This window comes from Rhinopithecus bieti, unplaced genomic scaffold (genome assembly GCF_001698545.2).
Source record: "Rhinopithecus bieti isolate Rb0 unplaced genomic scaffold, ASM169854v2 scaffold_187, whole genome shotgun sequence".
Classification (NCBI taxonomy): domain Eukaryota; kingdom Metazoa; phylum Chordata; class Mammalia; order Primates; family Cercopithecidae; genus Rhinopithecus; species Rhinopithecus bieti.
This window is the reverse complement of record NW_016802992.1, coordinates 248,061-275,930: the sequence shown is the minus strand read 5'-3', so window position 1 is coordinate 275,930 and position 27,870 is coordinate 248,061. Positions and strand designations below refer to the sequence as shown.

Sequence of the window (27,870 nt, the reverse complement as noted above, 5' to 3'; positions counted from 1 at the left end):
TTTGGGGGAGCCAAACATCCAAACCATGGCAAGCATTATTGCCAAAATACACACACACACACACACACACACACACACACACACACACACACACACATATATATATATAGCTTTTAGTTTTAGTTTTTTTTTTTCTTTTAAGAGACAATGTCTCACTTTGTCACCCAGGCTGGAGTGTAGCTCACTATAACCTCCAGCTCCCAGGTTCAAGCAATCCTCCTGCCTCAGCCTCCCAAGTAGCTGGGACCAAAAGTGCGTGCTACTGTACCCGGCTCTGTAAGATTATTTTGTAGTGACCGTTTACTCCACTAGAATGTAAACTTCTTGAGGGCAGGGGCTTTATTTGTTGCCATATCCCCAGTACTTTATTCCTAGTGCCTAGTATATAGTTAAGTGTGTAAAATACTTGAATGCTTACTACTTTATACCCACCAGATGGACATGAATGAAGCTTGAGAATACCAAGTGCTGACAAGGATGTAAAGCAAGAGGATTCCGGTATCCTGCTGAGAGTGAAAATTAGTGGGTGTGCTTTCAAGAGCAATGAGATAACTCAAATGTGAATATTCTAGCACCAACCATTTTCATTCCTGACATATATTCGATATACTTTCGCACAGGTGCTTTAGGAAAAATGTACAAGAATTTTATTGTAGCATTCTTCGTATTGTACAAAACCACTATACAAAATTGTTCAAAAGCATTGTAGAATTTGGTATATTTCTCTCTCTCTCCACACACGTATCACAGACATTTTTTAAAATTCTGAATCATTTGGGAATAAGTTCACGACATCATGACCAAATAAGAAAGTTGCAGGATTAACATTTACAAAATATTCAAAATATGCAAAACAGTACTGTATTTATAAATACATATATAACAAGCAGGAAGATAGGAATAGGAATAATAAACACTGCATTCAGGCAAGTGGCCGCCTCCGGGACAGGAAAGGAAATGTATTCAGGAATGAATACCTGGAAACTTCACTATCTGGAATATTTTTCTTAAGCTGTGTTGAGGGTACATATTTGTTATTGGCTGTACCTTTTTTGCAAGACTAATATATTTCATAATTTTTTAAAGCATCCATTTATTCCTATTTTAATGAGAGTTTTTAAAAATCGCTAATGGGCTGGGTGCAGTGGCTCATGCCTGTAATCCCAGCACTTGGGGAGGTCGAGGTGGCCGGATCACCTGAGGTCAGGAGTTTGAGACCAGCCTGGTCAACAAGGTGAAACCCCATCTCTAGTAAAAACACAAAAATTAGCCAGGCGTGGGGGCGCTCGCCTGTAATCCCAGCTACTCAGGAGCCTGAGGCAGGAAAATTGCTTGAACCCGGGAGGCGGAGGTTGCAGTGAGCGGAGATCGCGCCACTGCAGTGCAGCCTGGGCGACAGAGAATCGTCTCAAAAAAACAAAAGAGAAAAGAAACGGAAAAAAAGGAAGAAAAGCAAGCAAGCAAAGAAGCTCAAAGGTTCTTGGCGTGGGCCACCGGCCGGTTTTCTTGCACTCTCTTTGCGCCACCCCCACATGCAACAAGAAAAAACGGCTGCCGCCTCCAGCTTCCAGCAGGGCTGGAAGATGCGCTGCACGGGGCGGCCACAGCCTTGCGGAGAAAACCGCAGGACGGAACTATGGGCCGCGGTGGGCGCCTGCCAGGCTTGGAAGCGGACTCGCAGCCAGAGCCACCGCCCAAGGAAGCCTCGCGTCCGAAGCCCCCGGAGCAAGCAGCTGCTCTGCGGCTCCGGCGCCAGACGGCGTGGGCCTGGGCGCGGCCCTGGCGCGGCGGCGGCGCGCGCGGGGTGAAGGGAGCGCGGCACGCTGGCTGCGGCGACGCGGCGGTTGCTGCGCCGGGTACTGGGGTCGCTGCCTGAGGCGCAGGCGCCGTGGACTGAGCGCGCCCCGGGCCTGGGCTCGCAGTGGACTCGTCATGGCGACCGAGCAGAGGCCTTTCCAGCTGGTGGTGTTCGGCGCCTCTGGCTTCACCGGCCAGTTCGTGACCGAGGAGGTGGCCCGGGAGCAGGTGGACCCGGAGCGGAGCTCCCGCCTGCCCTGGGCGGTGGCGGGCCGCTCCCGGGAGAAGCTGCAGCGGGTGCTGGAGAAGGCGGCCCTGAAGCTGGGTAAAGGGGCGGGACGGGACGGGGCTGCGCGGTGTCTGGGCCGGGGACCCCGCATCGCCCCAGACGAGCGTTTCTCCGCAGGGATGCGTGTCCCCGAGCCCTGCGTGAGGACAGGAAGAGGAGAGGGAGGGATGTTTCAAGTATTGCCATAGCTTTGTTCCACCTCCTTAACTATGTGTATGTGTGTGTGTGTGTATACACACCAGGGATACACACTGAACACACACACACACACACACACACACACATATTTCCTCCTGTTTCCCGCTTTTGCATTTCTGCCTCAGTTTGGGGAGCTCCCCCGGCGAAATGGTCAAGAACTTGAGTTGCCCCTCTCTCTGCTTCATCCTGCCCGGCAGCAGGGGCACCTGTTGAGTCTGCGGGTTTCTTAATATTTGGTCGGAGGAGGGGAGGACTTTGGTCTGTTGGAGATCGGAGTCTCCCTTTGCCTCGTGTTTTGAGGGCGGGAGAGCAAACTTAAGAGTTGTATTCGGTGGCTCAAGCCTGTAATCCCAGCACTTTGGGAGGCCGAGACGGGCGGATCAGGAGGTCAGGAGATCGAGACCATCCTGGCTAACACAAAACCTCGTCTCTACTAAAAAATACAAAAAAACTAGCCGGGCGAGGTGGGGCGGCGCCTGTAGTCCCAGCTGCTCGGGAGGCTGAGGCAGGAGATGGCGTAAACCCGGAGGGCGTGAGCTTGCAGTGAGCCTGAGATCCGCACTGCACTCCCAGCCCGGTGACAGAAGCGAGACTCCGTCTCAAAAAAAAAAAAAAAAAAAAAAAAAAAAAAAAAAAAAAAGAGGTTGGTTGTATTGACAGTGTCTTTGTGGCTATTCTGTTTTAGTTTCTTTTTTGTGTATAAGAATACTCCAGCAGTCTTCCTCTTCAGAGAATAAAAAGTGTGTGTTTCTGGTTTAGACGCTTACTTATTCTAAGCATTCAGGTAGCATATATTTATTGATTGTCTAAGCATTCGGGTAGCACATATTTCTTGAGTGACCTTGTCCTTGCTGAGACCTGTCCCGAGTCTGGGGTGCAGGATGGGACAGAGAGGAGACAGACACAGGGATCCTGCTGCCTTCATGGCTGGGGAGACATCTGACTTACGACTCCGTAGCCTTTAAATTTGGCTGTTAACTCCCCACCGTAGATTTCCTTTACGCAGACACCCGTTAGAGTTCTGGAAATACTACATTCTTTCTGTTTAATCTACTTTCGTACAATGCCCTGCTTGGAGTGCTTTTGTTCGTGGTTATGTACAGAAGACACCACGTAGGCTGGACTCTCCTACAGCTTTTGATGCTGACACTACCAACACGTAATTGTGACCAAAGAGCTTTTTGGTCGTTATTTTTCCAAGAGAGTGATTTCACTATTAAAATATATGCTTCCATTTCTTTTTCCAGCTCAGCAAGATCGTACTGGTACAGCCTAGTCAATTACCATATATAATGCCCAAATCCAGTTTTATTGTGGGGGATATACCTTCACCTATTGAAACCTGCATCACTTAGTTGAGCCAGTTAATTCCAATTATTTTCTTATGAGCCTGTGTGTTTATGTAGCGTGTGCTTTTCACCTTAGAGTTCTAATTTTTTTGTTTTTTTGGTTTTTTGCCATTCTCCTGCCTCAGCCTCCCGAGTAGCTGGGTCTACAGGCACCCGCCACCACGCCCGGCTAATTTTTTGTATTTTTAGTAGAGATGGGGTTTCACCGTGTTAGCCAGGATGGTCTTGATCTCCTGACCTCGTGATCTGCCCATCTCAGCCTGCCAAAGTGCTGGGATTACAGGCGTGAGCCACCACACCCGGCCCTAGTGGTTTTGATGTTAACAGTCAGTCCAAGACTCTCCATCACCTACAACTAAATCATACATAGTAATTGTTTAGTAGTTGATGAGGAACTTCATTTTTTTTTAAAGACAAGGTGTCATTCTGCCACCCAGGCTGGAGTGCAGTGGCGTGATCACAGCTTGCTGCAGCCTCGACCTCCGTGTCTAAGTGATTCTGCCACTTCAGCCTCCTGAGTAGCCGGGACTATAGGCGTATGCCACCATGTCAGATAACTTTTTTTTTTTTTTTTTTTTTAGTAGAGACAAGGTCTTGCTATGTTGCCCATGCTGGTCTGGAATTCCTGAGCTCCAGAAGTCCTTGCGCCTTGGCCTCCCAAAGTGCTGAGCCGCTGCCCCTGGCCAAGAAACTATTTTTATGACATAAATTTCTTGTTGGAGAGGAAGTCTGGATAGTTATCTGCTCAGCGTTTAAACTTAATCATGAAATTGTCATGTTACACAGAGTTGTTATTTACACAACGCTTTTATTAGATTTTTTTTTAAAGGTCAGGTTTTTAGTAACACTTAGTGTTAACTCGGTTTTCCTCATAACCTTTTCCTTTTTTATTACCTGATTAAAAACAGTTTTATCTTTTGTCTAAACGGGAGAGCTAGCTTTCAGTGTATCAGTGTATTTAGTAATTTGCTGGTCACTGATTACTATAAAAGAAGACAAGGAAGGTGTAATCCTCTACCGGAATTTTCTTTACTTCATTTGTTTCTTATTTTAGGAAGACCAACACTGTCGTCTGAAGTTGGAATCATCATTTGTGATATCGCTAATCCAGCCTCACTTGATGAAATGGCTAAACAGGCAACAGTTGTCCTCAATTGCGTAGGACCAGTAAGTAATCAACCCTTCTTTGTATCAGAACAAACAATCCATTCATTTCTAGCAAAATATTCCAGAGGAACATAAGGGCAGAGGACAGAATTGTGGGTTGAAGGCCTTAACCCCATATGGGGAGTTTTTTCTTCTTGCGAGGAGCAAATGGAGATTACCAAAGTCGCCTGAGAGGGATTGACAGGCTCTGTATGACCCTATCCTTAGGGCATGTGTACTGGCTTGTTGATTGGTTACATCTGTGATTATCAGAATTTTCTTTACTTTTTACTGTCTGCCCCTTCAGTGTGTATCCCTAGTATATTTTGTATTTATAAATTATATTCTTACTGGGTAAATACATTTTAAATGCACAAAAGAATAAAAGGACTCATTTATTGAATAAATATTTATTGATACTTACCATGTGTAAAATGCATTATTGCAGGCACGTGGAACACAATGGTGACTGAAACAGAAAATTCCTCATGGAGATTACAGTCTTGTGGGGAAGACAGAAAAATAGGATTGTATGAAAAGTGCTTTGAAGAAAAGTGAAGCTGAGAAAGGAGAAAAGGTGTTGGCATATCAGTGTTTTTAGATAGATGGTCAGGGAAGGTTTCTGTGAGGAATTGACATATGAACCAAGATCTGAATGAAATGAGAGCAAATTGCACGAACCTTTTGAGGAGAGACTTTTCCAGGGAGAGCAGGCACAAGGTCCTGAGATGCAAGTGTGCTTGGCAAGACTGAAGAGTGTGACCGGCCAGTGTGGCTGGGCAGGGCAGAGAGGTGGAGAGTGGATCAGCGGGAAACCCAGGAGCTGGGTCGTGTAGGATCTTACAGGCCGTTGGTCAGGATGTGGGTTTTTCTTCCAAGTGTGACCAAGAGGCGTTGAATGGTTGAAAGGAAGGGCTTCATCTGATTTAAATTTGAAGTTCTTTGGCTTCTGATTGAAAAAATAGATAACAAGAGATGAGCAATGGAAAGGTCCAAACAGAAGCCCTGGGGTCGTAGTGGTAGAGGTGCTGAGAAGTAGTTAGGTTCAGAGTATATTTTCAAAGGAGAACAGCTTGTACTGAATATGAAAAAGTCATCAAGTCACAGGCCATCAGACTTTTGGCCTGTGTAACAAGGTGAATGTTGGTGACATTTAGTCCTCTGAAGAAGCCATCATAGTTGGCAAGATGTTTAAAAATTAAACTTCTTTTTTTTTTTTGAGATGGAGTCTCACTCTGTCGCCCAGGCTGGAGTGCAGTGGCTGGATCTCAGCTCACTGCAAGCTCCGCCTCCCGGGTTTACGCCACTCTCCTGCCTCAGCCTCCCGAGTAGCTGGGACTACAGGCGCCCGCCACCTCGCCCGGCTAGTTTTGTATTTTAGTAGAGACGGGGTTTCACCGTGTTAGCCAGGATGGTCTCGATCTCCTGACCTCGTGATCCGCCCGTCTCGGCCTCCCAAAGTGCTGGGATTACAGGCTTGAGCCACCGCGCCCGGCTAAAAATTAAACTTCTAAAATATTAATAATATTTAATTGAGAGCAAAAGGGTTTGTGAATTGCTATTAAATAAAAACGTTGTGGATTTAGATTCATCTCATTCTTAACTAGCTTAGATTCCATCCATGAGGTCCACTGCTCCACTCTATAATGGATGCCCTCGTCTGCCTCCCTTGCCTTTTTCTCCTCAGTACTCTGGAAAAATCCCAGCCCTGGTTATTCTGTTTGCCTTCTCTTCACCTGAATGTGAGTAACCCAATGTGGCTGGAGAAAAATATGTCCCCATGCTAACTGATCACACTTCAAATACGTGTTTACAAACGTCATGTGATGCTCAGCACCTCCCGCAGCTCTGCTCAGGAATTCTCAGAAATTCTCTCTCCTGCTCTCCGAAGTAGCTCACAACCTTGTTTTCCTTGCACTTTTAGTATCCCATCTCTCTTTCCTTCTTTTTTTTTTTTTTTTTTTTTTTTTTTTTTTTTTTTTTTTTGAGACGGAGTCTCGCTCTGTCGCCCAGGCTGGAGTGCAGTGGCCGGATCTCAGCTCACTGCAAGCTCCGCCTCCCGGGTTCCCGCCATTCTCCTGCCTCAGCCTCCCGAGTAGCTGGGACTACAGGCGCCCGCCACCTCGCCCGGCTAGTTTTTTGTATATTTTAGTAGAGACGGGGTTTCGCCGTGTTCGCCAGGATGGTCTCGATCTCCTGACCTCGTGATCCGCCCGTCTCGGCCTCCCAAAGTGCTGGGATTACAGGCTTGAGCCACCGCGCCCGGCCTCTTTCCTTGTTCTTATCGGATTTTTTTAAATTTTTCTTTTTTTTTAACTATGAAAATGGAAGCTGGTTAATAACAGAATTTCTTTCTTCATCTTCCTGCCACCAGATCTATCTACCTACCTACCTGTCAGCCAATCTGCATCATACCCTGTAGTCTGCCGTACCTCTTGTTCCAAGGAAAAACTGGTCCTCTTCCTATTGGACACAGTTTTCAAAGACTTTATTATCGGGGGAACCAGCCCCCAATATTTCAACATAGGTTCTTTTCTATTTTCCGTAAGTGTCGGCTGGTCTGAGAAATAAAGAGAAAGAGTACAAAGAGAGAAATTTTACAGCTGGGCTCCAGAGGTATTCCAGTCACACTGCATTTGCATGCCGTGTTCGAGACTCACTGCCCGATCTCCAAGCCATATAACAGATTGTCTTAAATTATTAATTTGATGAGCCAATTTTTGATCAGTGCCTTGTTGAGAATTCTACATTTGGGTGGAATTGGCTTGCCAGTCATTAACAAAATGAGCTGTCTGAATCGATTGACGTAACGCCATTCAAGCAGTGGTGGCCAGTGCAGTGACTGTAATTAGGTCCATGATCACAGCGATTAAAGTGAAAACAAACCTCTTAGATCTTTTTAGAATTTGCTGTAACGCTTCGTTAATGAAACGTATCGAGGAGGAAGATTCCAAAGGTCTGGGCAAAGTTACCAGAATCCCGATTCCTTCTCGAGCTCGAACCAACATTATACTTTTCTTGGAGTCAAAACGGGAGTTAATGCAAGTGTATAAATGACAATTAATGCATTAGGCAGTTTGTTCATCCAAATTCTGATATTTCCCACTAACAGCATGTAAGGAGGCTTAACACAGCTCCGTATGGGAACAGTCAGGTTGGAGGTAAGCAAAGCAGAATGTCTGAATCCACATTGATATGGAGGGCGGGGGATGATAGCGGAGACAAAAGACAGAAGAGTTTCCCCTTCCCATACTCGCAGTCCAGACATGGCAACAGCCAATTTCCAAAGTTCTGGGCTTGGAATGGCGAATATCATATGAAGCCTGGGGGGATAATGCCTTTATCTTCCCATTTTAAGGGAAAGAATGAGCTGAACCTCCTATGCAAAGTAGAACGATGATTCTCGTTCTCCCAATAAGAAATAAAATAAGTAGCCTCCAGGCATTCCTTTCCACCAGAGGAGCAGTTGTTTTTTAAATAGCCCTTTGGTGCCCAGTCTATTACTGAACCATATGAGTCTAAATATTACTGCATGTGAGTTAACACAATCTTCCCAAATTAAAATTTTAGATGGGCCCTCAAAATGTTTAGAGCATGGTTTTCCTGCAGGTTTATATTGCAAGTATGGGGTATCTTCCCTTACTCTCCCTGTCATTTGTCTTAAAGGAGAGAGGGAGAGGCCAGAGACCGAATGTCCCAGTTCCTCTGTAGCTGATCTCTCCGGAAGATAAGCAGCCCAGACTTGAGTTTCTAGATGGATACAACCAGGTGCATGTCCGAGGCACTGAGGGGGTATTTGTGACCCATGGTAACATTAAATGCAGTGCCTTCTTCTCCTGGTTGAGTGGGGCAACCGTCATCTGTAGCTCCAGGCATCCACGTACTATCATTAGTGTAGATTTCTGCAGGAGCATCCATCCAGGTGAGAGGTTGAATAAGTGGAGGGAAAAGCACATAAGCCGAATAAGAATAATTTTGTGTAGCAGGTAAATCAGTGTGAGAGGAAACTGGTGAGACACAAAGTATAAGAAGGAGAGTCATTAAATAAAACCTGTTGTAAGCAGGATTGAGTGCTGAAGGAGGAAGGGAAGAGCAGAGGGATGTTCTTTTCAGGCTAATAGAAATGGTGAGATTTTTAGGCTTGTAAGGAGAAAAAGAAAGGTAATTAGGAGAAGTGGGATGAGTTAGATGGGTCTCCGTTGCCATGAGGGAGGATTGAACCAGACCCATTTTGATTTGGTGTGCCTGCTTCTGAGGACTTGGCACAGATCTCACCTCGTCGGAGGGCGGGCTCTGACACGGACGTCTTTTCCCTGTGGTTTCATTCACACGAAGTTTAAGTCTCAGTGGGCACCCAGGAAGTGGACTGATGATCTCCTGGTGAAACAAAGCATGTCCTCTTTCCCACGTTAAGCAGAATCAGAGACAATATTTAAAGGTTTGGGGAAATCCTGTAAGGCAGTGATTACAGAAATTAACTCTCCTTTTGAGCAGAGGTATAAGGGGTAGAAATAAGCTTGTCTGTAGGACCCACATAACCAGCATTTCCATTACTGGAGCCATCAGTGAACAGTGTAACAGCCTCAGGAATGGGCTGATCTTTGGTCAATCAAGGGACCACCCAAGATGTCATTTTTATAAAATCAATTTGTTTGTTGGATAATGATTGTCAATAACGTCAATAAAATCAGTCAAGTGAATTTGCCACAATATGGAATGTTGAAAAACGGCTTGAACTTCGAGCTGATTTAAAGGGACTGTAATTAAATTCAGATGAAATCTGGAAATTTTGAGTATTCTACACCGAGCTTGTCCAACTAGACTAGCCATTTGGTCCAGATAAACAAAGTTTTTGACACAGAATGAGGAAGAAAACACCACTCTACTAAATCATTATGTTGAACTATTAGCCCAGCAGGGGAGTGTAATGAAGCGAAAACCAGAAGCTGAAAAGGCGAGACGGCTGTACTCTAGGTAACTGGGCAGTCTGGGTTCTTTCCTCTACGAATTCCAGTTCTAGTGAAGCCTCAGGGGTCAAAGTGCTGGGACTGTGGAGATTGGAATCTCCACACAGCATAGAAAACAAGTTAGCGCGTATGTTGGAATGCCTGAAGTAGGTCTTAAATAATGTTACCCCAAAGTTTTTGGAAGTCATTTAAAGTTTTCAAAGAATTTCTCCTAATTTGAACTTTTTGAGGTTGAATACGTTGTTTATCAACCACCGTTCCTAAATATTGAACAAGAGTGGTCTGTTGAATTTTATCCTGAGCGATGTATAATCCAGCCTCTGTAACACGGCAGCTTAAAATTCGATAACGGTCTATTAATTCTTTATCAGTGGGGGCAGCAATTAAGATATCATCAATATAATGAAGAATATAGGCCTGGGGAAATTGAGCTCACGCTGATGAAAGCACCTGTCCAACATAAAGCTGCCAGATGGTGGGCTATTCAGCTTTCCCTGAGGAAGTCCTTTCCATTGACAACGACCTGCAGGCTCCTGACTATTGAGAGATGGTACAGTAAAGGCAAATGCTTCACAATCTGATTTATGTAAAGTAATATTAAAAAAATCTTTAAGATCAATAACTATGAGAGGCCAATGTTTAGGTATTAAAGTAGGGGCAGGCATGCTGGGTTGGACGGCCTCCATTGGTTTAATTACAACCTTAATGGCCCTTAAATTGGTTACCATCTGCCACTTGCCTGATTTTCTTTTTTTCTTTTTTAGTACAAACACAGGAGCATTCCAGGGGGAAAGAGAAGGTTCCACATTTCCAAGTTGTAACTGTTAAGAAACCAGTTGAGTCAAAGCCTCCAGTTTTTCTTTAGAGAGTGGCCACTTCTCAATCCAAACAGTTGTGTCAGATTTAAGCTTTAATATATGCAGGCAACACGTTGTGATCAGGTAAATTTTGTTGTTGGACGGAACGCGTGGCCGTTTTACACTCGTGGTTCGCATTCTCAAAAGCTGACATAGGAAGGAGAATACCTTGAGTGTGCTCATCAGAGACAGGTTTTTCAACAGCGTCTCATAATTTGGCTAAAAAATCAGCGTATAATTCATTGTGACCTTGTTTAACCCTAGTAAAAGAAACAGGAGCTTGGCCTGGGGGCTCATAATTTATCCCAAGCTCTCACACACACCTTTGTTACGTGTTTTGTGGTGAGAGCATCAAAGACTAATTGGGCGTAAGTATCAGAGAAACTGTCAGAGCCTGTGAGCTGAGCCTGAGTAACTAGAATGCCATTAGTCCGATGTAGCTGAGCCTGCAGACAGGCCGCCTCTGCACACCAGGTACGGAATTGTAAATGCTGAGATGGGGTCAGAACAGCTTTTGCCAAAAGGTCCCTGTGTAAGGGAAGCAAAGTGACCTCAGTACAAAAAGTTTGCAATACCATTTTAACATAAGGAGAAGTAAGACCGTACGGAGTACAAGCATCCTTCAATTCTTTTATTTTTTTATTTTTTTTATTTTTTTTGTTTGAGACGGAGTCTTGCTCTGCCATCCAGGCTGGAGTGCAGTGGCCAGATCTCAGCTCACTGCAAGCTCCGCCTCCCGGGTTGACGCCATTCTCCTGCCTCAGCCTCCCGAGTAGCTGGGACTACAGGCGCCTGCCTCGTCGCCCGGCTAGTTTTTTGCATTTTAAGTAGAGACAGGGTTTCACCGTATTAGCCAGGATGGTCTCGATCTCCTGACCTCGTGGTCCGCCCGTCTTGGCCTCCCAAAGTGCTGGGATTACAGGCTTGAGCCACCGCGCCCGGCCTCTTCAATTCTTTTAAAAAGGTAAGATTGAGAGGTACATAATGACGCATTTGTACCCCTTGGGTGTTAGGAGGTTCTAGCGTGACCAGATAAGCCCACACATCTAATCCACTTTTGTTTTGTTTTGTTTTGGCATAGTAAGCGTTGCATTCAAGTTTTTTTTTTTTTTTTTTTTTTTTTGAGACGGAGTCTCGCTCTGTTGCCCCGGCTGGAGTGCAGTGGCCGGATCTCAGCTCACTGCAAGCTCCGCCTCTCGGGTTCACGCCATTCTCCTGCCTCAGCCTCCCGAGTAGCTGGGACTACAGGCGCCCGCCACCATGCCCGGCTAATTTTTTGTATTTTTTAGTAGAGACGGGGTTTCACCATGTTAGCCAGGATGGTCTCGACCTCCTGACCTCGTGATCCGCCTGTCTCGGCCTCCCAAAGTGCTGGGATTACAGGCTTGAGCCACCGCGCCCGGCCGCATTGAAGTTTTAAGAGTAGGTATCCGAGATGGAGTTAGCATAGAAGTGACAGGAAAACCATGTGTAGGTAAGGGAAACTGAGGGTGAGGGGGTCAGACCAGTATGAGAGTGTGAGGAAGGGGCATTGGGGGAGCAGAAGGAGCAGAAGTATACTGGTGATTACTGGTGTCCATGTGTGAAAAAGGGTATAGAGAAGCTGGCTGAGTGGATGGCAAAGTGACCGGTTGAGGAACTGAAATGACTGGAGGGTGAGGGGCCACAATGGATGTGGGAGGGCCTGCAGAATTATAGGTAAATTGTAGTTTGGTCCTGGAACCATTAGCTGACTCCAGAGGTTTGAAGAGAGAAGAATTAGCATATATGTGGTCCCGGGCTATCTGAGTCGGAGCTGTGGGTGCTACAAGTACCGGCTCTTCGTGAAAAGAAACGAGATCACCAGGGGGTGACATTAAACCAAAGTCACTGGAGTTAGATATTGAATTCTCAGTATCGTTAGGTGGGGGAGGAGTAGGCGAAGGGAGCGGCTGATCAGATAACAAAGGCCGTGTGGGAGAGGAAGGTTGAGGAAGAGGTGGAGGGTCATCAGATTCAGAAAACTGGTAACTGCAGGGGGTCACAGAATTGGTATGTCATTAGGACGGCACGTACCAAGGCCCAATCACCCCAAACAGTGACAGGAACATAATTCCCTGTCAAGACCAGTTCCTGGAATGTTGCACCAACACGATCCCCTAGTTCTACATCTGAGGTTCCTTTTTCAGGAAAATATTTTCCATGGTTACTCGGACACCACCCTGTTTTAACAAGTGTACATCTAAGTTTCCTTTTTCAGGAAACCAAAGACAGTATGTTTCTACTGCCCTGAATAGAGTGACCATATTTTCCATGGGCATTCGAACCCTTTTCTGTTTTAACCGGAGCTTAATATAGAAGAGATAAGTGTAATGTTTAGACTCCACGTGACCCATAGTTAACCTGGACAATACACAGACAGACTCACCAGTCGTCAGGGAGCAGAACAAGCGTTTCTGTGGACCGAACTGATGATGTTTCTCTGCACCTACCAAAGGGAATCAGGTTCCCACATGCGCTTGGGAAAAAGAAAACACGCTGAGTGCCAGATATCGGGGGAACCAGCTCCCAGTGTTTCAACATAGATTCTTTTCTATTTTTCCTAAGTGTCAGCCGGTCTGAGAAATAAAGAGAAAGAATACAGAGTGAGAAATTTTACAGCTGGGCCTCTGGGGGTGACATAACGTGTCGGCAGGTTCCGTGATGCCCCTTGAGCTGCAAAACCAGCAAGTTTTTATTAGGGATTTCAAAAGGGGAGGGAGTGTATGAATAGGGAGTGGGTCATAGAGATCACATGTTTCAAAAGGCAATAGAATATTACAAGGCAAATGGCAGAGCAAGATCACAAGGCCAGGGTAAAATTTGAATTACTGATAAGGTTCCATGTCCCTCTGGGCACGCATTATCGTTGATAACCATCTTAACAGGAAACAGGGCTCGAGAGCAGACAACCGGTCTGACTAGAATTTGCCAGACTGGAATTTCCTAATCCTAGCAAGCCTGAGAGCGCTGCAGGAGACCAGGGTGTATTTCATCCCTTATCTTCAACTGCATAAGACAGACACTCCCAGAGCGGCTATTTTCGAGACCTCCCCCTGGGAATACATTCCCTTCCCAGGGTTATTCTTTGCTGGGAAAATAATTCAGTGATGTTTTTCCTATTCACTTTCTGCAAGAAGAGAAATATGACTCTGTTCTGCCCGGCCCCTCAGGCAGTCAGACCTTATGGTTATCTCCCTTGTTCCCTGAAAATCACCGTTATCCTGTTCCTTTTTTAGGATGCCCAGATTTCATATTGTTCAAACACACATGTTTTACAAACAATTTGTACAGATAACACAATCATCACAGAGCCCTGAGGCAACATACATCCTCAGCTTAGGAAGATGACGGGATTAAGAGATTAAAGACCGGCATAGGAAATTGTAAGAGTATTGATTCGGGAAGTGATAAATGTCCATGAAATCTTCACGATTTATGTTCAGAGATTACAGTAAAGACAGGCATAAGAATTATAAAAGTATTAATTTGGGGAACTAATAAATGTCCATGAAATCTTCACAGTTTATGTTCTTCTACCACGGCTTCAGCCGGTCCCTCCGTTCGGGGTCCCTGACTTCCCACAACACTTTATGTTTACAGTTACACATTATCTTTTTCTCAGATTTCTCCTCTTTACTGGATTATTTCCATCAGCATTTACGTATGTGCTATCTCCCATCTTTAAAGAAAAGCTGCTTGATTCCACATACCCTTCCAACTACTCTATTTTTTGTGCCCCCCTTTTAGCAACCTCCTTGAAAGAATTCTCATGACTCACTATCTCTGCTTCTTCACCTCCTCCTCAAATGACTCCTGTTGGGCTTTTGTTTTCCTCCCTCCTCCAGTGAAAGTACTCTGCTAAAGTCCCATCCTGTCAAATCCAGTCCTCATCTGAAAGCTTTCGGCATTGATCCAGCTGACCACTTTCTCCTTTCTTTGCTTGGCTTCTGCATTGTCATCTTCTCGTAGTTTTCCTCCTGTCCGCCAGCTTCACCCTTGAAGTCCTAGTCTCCTCCATTGCGTCTTTATCCTCCCCACTCTAAATGCCTGAGGCTGCAGTGTTCAAGCTTTAGAACCTCAATATCCTCATTCAGGCATTAGGTTGCAGTAAAGTGAAAATGACCAAATGAAGAGGGGTGCTGAGGCCCCCTTTGTGTGATGGAAACTCTCCCACAACCCCTCGGGTTACCTGCTGTGTCCTGTCTTCAACACATGACCACTTAACGTGGCCCAGGGAATGTCTCGTAGTCAGTCCATATGGTAACTGTTAATAGAACGTCATGTTTTTCTTTGTGCTTTTGTAAACATTAACGTGAATGAAAGTTCTAATATTTACTTCCACCCTCAGTGGATCATTCTGTGCTTCCCTTGGGGGAAGACTACTTGGGAGACCACTGGGTTAGAAGATGGAGCTTTGAGGGCCGGGCACGGTGGCTCACGCCTGGAATCCCAGCACTTTGGGAGGCCGAGGCAGGCAGATCACTTGAGGTCAGGAGTTCGAGACCAGCCTGGCCAACATAGTGAAACCCTGTCTCTACTAAAAATACAAAAAAGTAGCTGGACATGGTGGTTTGTGCCTATGATCCCGGCTACTCGGGAGGCTGAGGCAAGAGAATCACTTGAACCTAGGAGGCGGAAGTTACAGTGAGCCGAGATTACGCCATTGTACTCCAGCCTGGGCAACAGGAATGAAACTCCGGCTCAAAAAAAAACAACAAAAACAACAACAACAACAACAAAAAAAAAACAGAAGAAGATGGAGCATGGAGAGCAGGATTGCAGTTCTGACCTCTAAGCTAATTGGCCTCACAGGAGAAGTATCTCCCCGAGATGAAGGATTGCTGCTCTGACTATGTTCACCTATCTCAGACAGGCACAGGGTACGAAGTGGAGAAAAATCTAGCAAGTTCATAAAATAGGAGGAAGTGAGAAGTCTCAACTCCAGATTACTCAAAGAAGTGGGCCAGATGTGACAAAATGCAGTAAAAGTAAGGAATGGGCAGACTGAGAGTGAGCCTGTGGCTGTAAGGCAGAGCCTGGAGGAGCTGGGAGCTGGCCTGGCAGAATGGAGGGAGGATGCTCCAGGTAGTGGAAGCAAGCACACTGGGTGTGAAGAAGCAGCATGGCTTGGGGAATTACATGGAATTTAGAACTGCTGGAAGATGAGAATTAAGGGACTGTGGTATGATATGATGCTAAGGACTTTGTACTATATATTGTAGAGGTTGTTTTTGTTTTTGTTATTTTTATTATACTTTAAGTTCTAGGGTACATGTGTACAACATGCAGGCTCGTTACATAGGTATACATGTGCCATGCTGGCCTGCTGCACCCATCAACCTGTCACTTACATAAGGTATTTCCTCCAGTGCTATCTCTACCCCCACCCCCAACCCCACGACAGGCCCTGGTGTGTGATGTTCCCCACCCTGTGTCCATGTATTCTCATTGTTCAATTGCCACCTATGAGTGAGAATGTGCAGTGTTTGGTTTTCTGTCTTTGTGATAGTTTGCTCAGAATGATGGTTTCCAGCTTCATCCATGTCCCTGCAAAGGATGTGGACTCATCCTTTTTTATGGCTGTATAGTATTCCATGGTGTTTATGTGCCACATTTTCTTAATCCAGTGTATCAGGTTTTAAGAGTGGATATGTTACAGGGGTGAGGCAGGAGGAAAGGTGACATCAGATTTTCATTTTAGAATAACAATTTGTTATGTATTTGGAGATGGGGCTAGCTGGCTGCAGTGTAACCAGTCAGGGCCTATTTGTCATAAATTAGATAAGTGTTGACGGGGTCTGAACTAAGATATAATTGTGTAGGGGAGAGGAGACTGATTGGAGATATTTTTAGGAGACTGAATTGATAAAACTTGGTGACTTCCAGCATAGGTAGCGTGAAAGACTGCTTCCAGATTTCTTTTTTTGAGATGGGTGTTGCTTTGTCACCCAGGCGGGAGTGCAGTGGCGCAATCTCGGCTCACTGCAACCTCCACCTCCCGGGTTCAAGCAATTCTCCTGTCTCAGCCTTCTGAGTAGCTGGAACTACAGGCTCATGCCACCATGCCCAACTAATTTTTGTATTTTTAGTAGAGTCAGGGTTTCACCAGATTGGCCAGGCTGGTCTTGAACTCCTGACCTCAGGTGATCCACCTGCCTCGGCCTCCCAAAGTGCTGGGATTAACAGGCAATGACCCAGCCTGCTTCCAGGTTTTAACCTGAGAATTATGTGGGAAGTAATGCCACTGATAATAACAAAAAAGAAGACATCTGAGTGCCATGTGCCTAGCCCTGCGCCAAGCTCTTTGTATTCTCTTATTTCATCCTCACAGCTACCCAGGGAAGTGGGTGTTGTTATTCATCACCATACTTTGATTGAAGAGGTTGGTGCTTAGAGAGGTAAAGTGACTTGCCCAGGGTCACACAGCTGGTGGCTGCAGAGCCTGGATGTGAGTCTGGCCTGACTTTAAAGCCCACATTCTAGACCACTCTGCTGTTCAGCTGTTTGCACAGTTTTGTCTCAGAGACTTTCCTCATTTGAGCACCTCAGAAAGATGTTAGAAGTGGGACCCAGGCAGCCTGAACTAGAGGCTATACTTGGTTTTTTATTTTTATTTTTTTGAGATGGGGGTCTCACTTTGTTGCCCAGGCTGGAGTACAGTGGCATGAACACAGCTCACTGCTGTGTCAACCTCCTGGGCTCAAGTGATCTTCCCGCCTCAGCCTTGCAAGTAGCTGGGACTATAGGCTTGGGCCATCACATCTGTCTACTTTTTGTATTTTTGTAGAGACAGGGTTTTGCCCTGTGGCCCAGGCTGGTCTCTAGCTCCTGAGCTTAAGTGATTGACTCGCCTTGGCCTCCCAAAGTGTTGGGATTACAGACGTGAGCCACTGTGCCTGGCCGTGTGTTTATATATATGCCATATATATATATAAACTATATATATATAGTCCTTGTATATATTATATATCTATATTACATGTAGATATAGATATATATTATATAATATTATGTATTTATAGATATATATATCTATAATACACATAAATGGCATATATATAGTCCTCAGCATCGTATTTTATATACACACACACACACACACACACATTTTTTTTCTTAGAGAGACAGAGTCTCAAAGCGATCCTTCTGCCTCAGCCTCCCAAAGTGCTGAGATACAGGTTTGAGCTGCCACACCCGGCCTAGAGGCTACACACTGAAGCATGTGCTAGAAAGTGGAGGAGGAGAATAGGTTTAGAGAGAGAGAGATGATGAATTCAGTTTTAGACTTGTTGAAATTGAGGTGTCTGCCAGATACCTTGCATCAAGACAGAAAATACAAATAATACATTGTTTGTATATGATGTTTTATAAGTAAGTGAGAAAATCAGAGTGAAGAGAAAATAAAAGGAAAATGTAGGCAAAGTGAACTTGGTTTATATGTGTGACTCACGCCACATGTCCTGTGCTCTCACTGGTCCTGACCTTTCTAACAAAAAACACAGAGAGGGAAACCCTATCATTGAGCAACTCTAGACGTAGAGGTTGGAGGTCACAGCACAGATGTGATTGAAGTTGGGAGAGTAGGTGAGATTTCCTGGGAGAATGTCCAAGTCAGTGATTCTCCATCTTTGAAGTACACAAGAGTCACCTGTGAGGCTTATTTAAAATGCAGGTTACTGGAGTCTACCTCAGACAGCCTGATTCTGGGGGTCTGGAGTGGGACTGTGACCAGCACGCGACCCAGGTGATTCTAAAGCAGGTGGACTCATGGCCAACTTGAGAAATTTGGGAGTGAAATATCCAGAGACAGGCCGAGAAAGCTCCAAATGAGTTTTAAAATGGATGTGTGCAGACCCTAAGGATTAACCAGGATAATCCACGGCGTGCAGAAAGAGTATGGAGCTTCAAGTTCTGTTTTAATCTCAACTTTAGTTCTATTTAAATATGTTTAAAGTGTGTATTTTATTCATTTGTTGGGCAGTTTAAGTGATTTATGAATAAATTCATATAGTTAGTAGGTGATGGATTCCAGGTGTGAACTTGGGTCTTACTGTCTTGAAATCCTTTGTTCCATGATACCATACTGCCTGAGAAGTAAAGTTCTTCATTCATTTCATGTGGTTAATGGAAGGGTAGGAACTCAAATTTCACACACTTCTCCCAGTCCTATAATTCCAGTGTTATCCGCCATTCTTAGTAAGAGGCGTGAGGTCTTGGAGTTAGGTAAGAGGACAGCCCATCTGGCCTATTTGTAAAGGTCAGTTGTTGCATTGCCCTATCCTTGTGTCCCTTGTTTCTCGAAGGCTGGAAGAAAGAAACGATTTCCTTCCTGCATCTTTTGCTGCCAGGAATGAATAAAGCAGAGGAGTTTGTGCTTCTAATCTACTTCTTCACAAAGGAAAAGATTTGTCATGCTTCTTTGGAAATGGGACTGAATTCTGATGTATTAGCTTTTACGTATGAAAATTTTATTTTAATTCTTTGAGTTTGAGTAACAGATAATATGGGAAATCTAATATCATATAGGCTCAGAATATCTGCTCTGTTCAGTATCAAACTTATCCTTTGCATACTCTCTTCTTCCTGTTTGTTTTTAATTTTGGCCAGTGGTACCACGGGTTCTTGGCCCCCATGTCCAGCCCAGCTAGTCTGGAAATCCAGTCATTTCCGCCTTTTTAGTATTGTATGTCTCATCTTTAGTATATCATCTGTGCTGTAAGTCTTATACCACAGTCCTGTTTAAAATTCTCCAGGAAAGCCAAGTAAACTAGAAAGGATAAAGTTGAAACTTGTTAGCATAGCACATGTTGTCCTTCCTGATGTGGCCGTAGCCTGCCTTTTCAGACTAATCTCTTTCCACTTCCTACTCCAGTGTATTTGATTCCTGCTTCAAGTAACAGGAACAACTCCTCTTTCTTCACCTCTGCATTTACTTTTTCTTATATCTGGATTTTCTTTTCCTGGAAAATTTTATTTTTTCTTTAGGGTTCAACTCAAGGGAATCACTTGTATGAAATATTCCCTTTTGTCTTCAGGTAGAGGTAAGCATACATTCCTCTGTAATTCCATCATGCCTTTATTTATTCACACTGTGCGAGGTATTTTTATGTAGTTATCTTATTTTCTCAATTTATCTTTTTGTTTTTGAGACAGAGTCTCACTCTGTTGCCCAGGCTGGAGTACAGTGGCGCGATCTTGGCTCACTGTAATCTCCACCTCCAAGGCTCAAATCATTCTCCTGCCTCAGCCTCCCAAGTAGCTGGGATTACATGTGTGCACCATCATGCCTGGCTAATTTTTGTATTTTTAGTCGAGATGGGATTTCACCATGTTGGCCAGGCTGATCTCAAACTCCTGACCTCAAGTGATCCGCCTGCCTCGGCCTACCCAAAGTTCTGGGATTACAGGTGTGAGCCACCGTGCCTGCCCACTTTTCAATTTATCTTTAGGCTATTTTATTAGCAGATGATTTCTTGATAACTAGGACCGTTTACTTCCAGGATTAGATGGCATTTTATTCAGTTAAACTTGTTAAGCAAGAATAAACCTCTTTCTTCTTCTTATTTCCCTAGTATCGATTTTATGGAGAACCTGTAATAAAAGCGTGTATTGAAAATGGAGCCAGTTGTATCGACATCAGTGGAGAACCTCAGGTATATAAAATGAAAAGGAAACAACGTAGAATTAACACATACATTTCTGTTTCATGAAGTGGAAATATTTAGTGCAATTTTGCAGACATACTGAGAAGCCGACAACTCCTTTCTAGCATTCAGAGATGGTATGCGTATGGTATTCCATTGATAGCTCAAAGGAGAGCACCGATGGTAAGGTCTTAGCTTCAGTTTTCTTGAATTTTTTTCCTCTCTACAACATCATTTCTTTTAGGTCTGTGTTTATGATAGCTACTTCATGCTTTAAACTGAATCAATTAAAATAGCGGACTGTACATAACACTTAGAATCTCACTTCTCTAAGGTTTTAATTTTGAATTCCCTTTTAAAAACCAGGTACCTTTAGACCGGGCACGGTGGCTCACGCCTGGAATCCCAGCACTTTGGGAGGCCGAGGCGGGCGGATCATGAGGTCAGGAGATCGAGACCATCCTGGCTAACACAGTGAAACCCCATGTCTACTAAAAATACAAAAAATTAGCCGGGCATGGTGGCTGGTGCCTCTAGTCCCAGCTACTTGGGAGGCTGAGGCAGGAGAATGGCGTGAACCTGGGAGGCGGAGCTTGCAGTGAGCCGAGACCATGCCACTGCACTCCAGCCTGGGCGACAGAGCGAGACTCTGCCTCAAAAACAAAACAAAACAAAACAAAACAAAACAAAACAAAAAAAAAATCAGTTACCTTTATAACGTTACATAAAAATAAAGGTAAAGTTCACTAGTATAAAATCAACCTAAAGATTTTAAATGTTCACATTTATTGAATGCTTACCATATGCCCAACATTGTACTAAGTGTTTTATGTAACTTTAAAAAATACCTATAGAGTAGTTATCTTCCTCCATTTTTTATAGATGAGGAAATTAAAGCTGAGGAAGCTTAAATAACTGGCTCAGTAATGCACCTAGTAAGTAGAAGAACTAGGTCTTCAATTGAGGTTTGCCTGACCACAGGAAGTTATGTGTTAACAGGTATTAAGCTCTTCAGCCTTTAAAATGGTAACCTCATGTGTCTCTCTAGTAACTACTGATTATCATCATCAGTGTGCCAATATGATATTAATATGTATTTGCAGTTATCAATTGGTAAAATACTGGAAAATACTGAGAAAGTGTAAATTACCAAAATTGATTGAAGAAGGAGGAGGAAACAAATTAAAAAAAAAAAAAAAAAGGCCAGATGAGGGGCGCACACCTGTTATCCTAGCACTTTGAAAAGGCAAGGTGAGGGGCGCACGCCTGTTCTCCCAGCACTTTGAAAAGGCCAGGTGAGGGGTGCACGCCTGTTCTCCCAGCACTTTGGGAGCACTTTGGGAGGATGACTTGAGCCCGTGAGTTAAAAAATTAGCCAGGAGTTGGTGGCACACACCTGTGGTCCCACCTACTCAGGAGACTGAGACAGGAAGATCACTTGAGCCTGGGAGGTCAAGACTGCAGTGAGCTATGATCACGCCACTGCACTCCAGCCTGGGCAACGTAGTGAGACCCTGTCTTCAAAAACACAAAACAAAAGCAAAAGCAATTCCTGTGTTATTTAAAATAACCCAGAGCATAGAAAATGGTGAAAACCTTTTAAGTCATCTATAAACTATCATAGAAGTAGTATCAAATTTCTTGGGTTTTTTCTTTTTTCTTTTTTTTTTTGGATACAGGTTCTCTCTCTGTCGCCCAGGCTGGAGTGCAGTGGTACGATCTTGGCTCACTGTAACCTCTGCCACCTGGGTTCAAGCAATTCTCCCGCCTCACCCTCCTGAGTAGCTGGGGGTACAGGTGCACACCACCACACCTGACTAATTTTTGTATTTTTAGTAGAGACAGGGTTTCACCTTGTTGGCCAGGCTGGTCTCGAACTCCTGGCCTCAAGTGATCCACCCGCATCGGCCTCCCAGAATGCTGGGATTACAGGTATGAGCCACTGTGCCCAGCCATAACATCAAAACCTGATAAGGGGTTGGGCACGTTGACTCATGCCTGTAATCCCAGCACTCTGGGAAGCCAAAGTGGGTGGATCGCTTGAGGCCAGGAGTTTGAGGCCAGCCTGGCCAACATGGCGAAACCCCTTCTCTACTAAAAATACAAAAATCAGCCAGGTTCGGTGGTGAATGTCTGCAATCCCAGCTACTCAGAGGCTGAGGCATGAGAATCACTTGAACCCAGGAGGTGGAGGCTGCAGTGAGCCAAGATTGAGCCACTGCACTCCACCCTGGGCAACAGAGTGAGATCCTGTCTCAAAACAACAACAAGAAACCTAATAAAGAACCAGAGGGCCGGACTCGGTGGCTCACGCCTGTAATCCCAGCGCTTTGGGAGGCCGAGGCAGGCAGATCACGAGGTCAAGAGATCGAGACCATCCTGGCCAACATGGTGAAACCCCATCTCTACTAAAAATACAAAAATTATCTGGGCATGGTGACGCACACCTGTAGTCCCAGCTACTTGGGAGGCTGAGGCAAGAGAATCACTTCAACCTGGGAGGCAGAGGCTGCAGTGAGCCAAGATCATGCTACTGCACTCCAGCCTGGCAACAGAGCGGGACTCCGTCTCAAACAAAAAAAACAAAAAAACCCAGAATATATAAAGAATTTTTACAAGTCAGTGATAAAGACTATTTTTTAAATGGGCAGGGGATGTAATCTCAGCACTTTGGGAGGCCGAAGCAGGTGGATCACCTGAGGTCAGGAGTTTGAGACCAGCCTGACCAACATGGAGAAACCCTGTTTCCACTAAAAATGCAAAATTAGCTGGGTGTGGTGGCAGGTGCCTATAATCCCAGCTACTTGGGAAGCTGAGGCAGCAGAATCGCTTGAACCTGGGAGGTGGAGGCTGCAGTGAGCCGAGATTGCGCCATTGCACTCCAGCCCAGGCAACAGTGCGAGACTCCGTCTCAAAACAAAACAAAACAAAACAAAAAGGGCAGGGGATGAGAAGAGACAAATCTTCTGTGTGGAAGAATTCCAAATAATTTATGTAGCTTCTCCACATTGATGTGCAAGCAGCTGTGTGTGTGACTGAGTGTGTTAATGTGTGTGTATGTGTGAGTGTAACTGTGTTAGTGTGACTGTTAACGTGTTTGTGCATGAGCAAATGTGTGTGTGCATGAGCAAATGTGTGTGTGATTGTGTTCGTGTTTGTGTATGTGCATGAATGAGTGTGTGTGTATGTGGTGTGTGTTTGTGTCTGTGTATGTGCCTGAACAGGTGTGATTGTGTATGTGTGTCACCTTCTGGGAGAGGGAGCATAAATTGACAGTGGAGAAACCTGAAGAACACTGCCTCGACCAGGTGTTCAAGTCAGCATTAACCCTGGTAAATCATGTTGACAGTGCGTAGTCCTGATATGATATGATATGAAATGAATAGCACTTTACCCCTGTGGTCTCTTTCCAAAACCCATAACCCCAGTTTAATAATGAGAAAAACATGAGACAAATTCCAGTAGCGGGCACTCTACAAAATGCCTGACGAGTACTCCTCAAAACCATCAAGGTTATCAGAGACAAGGAAGGTGTGGGAAACTGTCGCAGCCAAAAGAAGCTGAAGGAAACATCACAACCGACTGTAATCCTGGATGGGATCCTGGAGCAGAAAAAGGGGTTCAGTAAAAACTAAGGGAATCAGAATGAACTGTGAACTTTAGTGAATTAAATCATGTCAGTATTGGTTCATTAACTGTAACAACCGTTCATGTAAAAGATGTTAAAAATAGAGAAAACTGGCCTGCAGCGTACTTGGGAACTCTCTCCTATTCCATTTTCTGTAAATCTTACTTTGTTTTTAAAGAGCAATTTCTAAAAACAGGCGGAAGAGCAGAGCGGACATTATTCCCCTGTGCCCTCTGCCGTCATCTCCTTTCCTGCTGTCTGTCTGTACGTGTGCAGAGCTCTGTGTCTGTGACGATGTTCATCTGGGTAATGCTGTTTGGGGTAATTTTTTTTTGCTTTCTATTTTTTATGTTTTATTTAATTTTTATAATAGGCATTACTTTTATATTTAAAAGTCATTCTAAAAAAATTAAGTGTCATAAAGTCAGGTGAGCATATCTTCCATGCCATCTGGTACACAGTAGGTGCTGTATTTTCTGAATAAGTGAAAAAATATTTTGACAGTTAGTATTTTGCTGCAGAGCCACACTGGTTAGCATTTTCAAAGTTTGATTGCTGTGTTTTTAAAGATAAATTATTTAATACTGGTCTACGTCTTTCTGCATAACTCTAATTAAAATTCTTATCCTGGATTTTTTAGTTTCTGGAACTAATGCAATTGAAGTATCATGAGAAAGCTGCAGACAAAGGGGTTTATATCATTGGAAGCAGTGGCTTTGACTCCATTCCAGCAGATCTGGGAGTAATATATACCAGAAATAAAATGAATGGTAATTATTGATCAATAAGCAATCATGGAACTTAACAGTACAGTGCAAGGGCTTCATGTTTGTAACTGTGGTGAACTAAAATCTAGTTGAAAAAAGAAACATAGCCATAAATGAGTAATATTAAAACACACGTTTTGTTTTTAATATAGCTGCACTTTTAATGCTATTGAGACTATCGTTGAGACATGGATAATACTGTATTTTACAGTGATATATTATTGTCTCAGTATAGTTTGGTTTGAGCTGTAAAATTTCTGGAAAACACCTTTGGCAACCATGATAAATTCAAGCTTGCTTTGTTTAGGAATCAGCACATTTTAAAGCATAATTTGTATATTATAGTTTATAAAAGGTTTTAAATTTTTTTTTTTTTTTTTTTGGGGGGGAAAAGTCAGTTTATTTGATGTGTTTCTTAGTAATTGTGATTTGTGGGAAGAAGCAAAAGCGGGCTCTGGGACTCACCTGCTTTGGGGGAGGCTAAGCTTCCCAGATCCTTGTCCCTCCCCACTTTGGGTCACTTAGCGGTGTTCTGGGAAGTGAGAGGACAGGCAGGGAATGATTGATTAAGCTAACGAGCAGACAGAAGGCACTGGTGGTCATATCTCGGGCCGGAAGAGGGAGGGCGTGGGCCAGGCCCCATGTAAACACCAGGGGCTCCTTGGCATCCCGGCTTGGCCTCTAGTCCTTTCCCTTCCCTTTCTTGGCTTTGGCCTTGCTTTGGTCTTGGGGGTGCAGGCTTGGTGACCGCGGAATGGTTCCTGGCACTGGGCATTGTAGGCGCGCCCTTCTTCAGGGTGTGCCCTTTGGCAGGACTTTGGTGCCTGTGGGCCCTTTTTGTGCTTTTTTTGTGTCACAAAAAACGCACCCCAGTTCTCAAACTTGTACTTGCAGTCTACTTGCAGTCGGCTCCAAACTTCTTCCAGTTGCAGGGCACCCTGCACCGGATGCGCTGGGTCTGGGCCCCGCAGGTGCCCTCGCGGAAACCCACGCCGCAATCCTTGCTGCTGGGGTGCAGGGCCCCAGGCCCACTCCGCACACTCGCTCCCCGGGCCGCCCTTCTTCACCTTGTCTTTCTTTTTGGCCACTGCGGAGGTGAGCGCCAGCAGGGCGAGGAGAGTGAGAAGGAGGAAGCCTCGGTGCTGCATCTCGCTCGCTGCCCGCGCTGCTTCGCTCCCTCCCGCGCCGGGCCCGTCCCGCTCCGGCCGCCGCGGCCCCTTTTGTCTCCAGAACCGGTCTAAAAGGTTTTAAATTTTAACCATCAAAGCTAGAAAGCATTGAACACAGAATTGGAGACAGTTATTTAATAATGGATAAAATAATCAATGTTACAACAAAACATTTGAAGTTACTAATGTTTTGCATATTTAAGAGTGTCTGGTTTAGGAAATTACCTGAGCAGGGCGTGGTGGCTTGCTCCCAAGTCTTAGCTACTTGGGAGGTTGAGGCAGCAGGATCTCTCGAGGCCAAGAGCTCAGGACCAGCCTGGGCAACATAGCAAGACCCGTCTCTAAAAAATAAAATAAAAAATCAGCCAAATGTGGTGGTGCACACCTGTAGTCAGTCCCAGCTCCTCAGGAGGCTAAGGTAGGAGGATCACTTGAGCCCAGGAGTTTGAGGCTGTAGTAAGCTATGATTGCACCACTGCACTCTAGCCTGGGTTACAGAATGAGACCTTCTCTCTTAGAGAAAAAGAAAAACAACAACAACAGCAAAACAAAAAACACCTGAAACAGGGAACTTCAGTGCCATATGAAGTGTTCTAGACTTTAAAAACTGGAAAATGTTCCAGCGTGTATTAAAAAGTTAGCATGACTGTGAAACCAGAGTCCAACAAAGGTAGCACACACACACACACTACAGATCTTGCTTGCTTGTGAAATTAGAAGTAAAAAGAAAATACTATATACAATTTTAATAATCCAGTGCCATTTAAAAAGTTTTTTAAGAGACAGGATCTTGCTGTGCCATAGCTCACTGTAACGAACGCCTGGGCTCAGGCAGTGCTCCCTCCACAACCTCCTAAGTAGCTAGGACTGCAGGCTTATGCCACCATACCCAACTAATTTTATAAAATTTTTGTAGAGATGGGGTCTCCCTATGTTGCCCAAGCTGGTCTTGAACTCCTGACCTCAGGTGATCCTCCCACCTTGGCCTGGCAGAGTGCTAGGATTACAGACATGAGGCACCATGCCCAGCTCATCCAGTGGCATTTTAGAGGAACAATGTATTGAGACCAAGGTTTAGCATTAGGAAGTTATATAATCATATCAGAGGTGAGCAGCTATATGCCCATCTCAAAAAATGATTTGAAAATTGAGAATTCACACCATTTAGTGATTTTACATTTTTAGGAATAGAATAGTTTCTTACATAATAAATTTCAGGGCTGGGCATGGTGGCTCATGCCTATAATCCCAGCACTTTGGGAGGCCAAGGCGGTTGGATCACCTGAGGTCAGGAGTTCAAGACCAGCCTGGCCAATGTGGTGAAACATTGTCTCTACTAAAAATACAAAAAAAAAAACTTAGCCAGGCATGGTGGCAGGCGCCTGTAGTCCCAGCTACTCGGGAGGCTGAGGCAGGAGAATCGCTTGAACCCGGGAGGCGGAGGTTGCAGTGAGCCGAGATCGCGCCCCTGCACTCCAGCCTGGGCGACAGAGCGAGACTCTGTCTCAACAACAACAAAAAAAAAAAAAAAAAAGAAAGAAAGAAAGAAAAGGAGCCGGGCGCAGTGGCTCACGCCTGTAATCCCAGCACTCTGGGAGGCCAAGGCCGGCGGATCACCTGAGGTCAGGAATTTGAGACCAGCCTGGCCATCGTGGTGAAACATTGTCTCTACTAAAAATACAAAAAAAAAAACTTAGGCGGGCATGGTGGCAGCCGCCTGTAGTCCCAGATACTCGAGAGGCTGAGGCAGGAGAATCGCTTGAACCCAGGAGGCGGAGGTTGCAGTGAGCCGAGATCACGCCACTGCACTCCAGCCTAGGCGACAGAGCAAGACTCCGTCTCAAATAAATGAATGAATGAATGAATGAATGTCAGAAGGCAGTAGCCTGTATCATACTTAATGAATGGTTAAACACTAGAACCATTCCAATTAAAAAGGGAAATGTGAATTGAACATCTTCAAAATATTCAGTGTTCCAATCCTTAGACCTAACATGTCTCCATTTAATAAAATAATTCTTTTTTTTTTTTTTTTTTT

General features: G+C 44.7%; 1 protein-coding gene and 1 pseudogene across 1 annotated transcript in view; one reads left to right on the top strand and one right to left on the bottom strand.

The window, feature by feature from the left end:
- Window positions 1-1,560: 1,560 nt before the first annotated feature.
- The window catches only part of SCCPDH (saccharopine dehydrogenase (putative)), a 58,810-nt gene continuing 32,500 nt past the window's right edge, over window positions 1,561-27,870 (top strand). The window contains 4 exon segments of the mRNA XM_017875791.1: window positions 1,561-2,122; window positions 4,688-4,800; window positions 20,197-20,277; window positions 24,537-24,666. Coding sequence (XP_017731280.1) covers window positions 1,933-2,122; window positions 4,688-4,800; window positions 20,197-20,277; window positions 24,537-24,666 — 514 coding nt within the window. The 5' untranslated portion in view covers window positions 1,561-1,932.
- LOC108532153 (midkine pseudogene) lies at window positions 25,345-25,896 on the bottom strand (annotated as a pseudogene).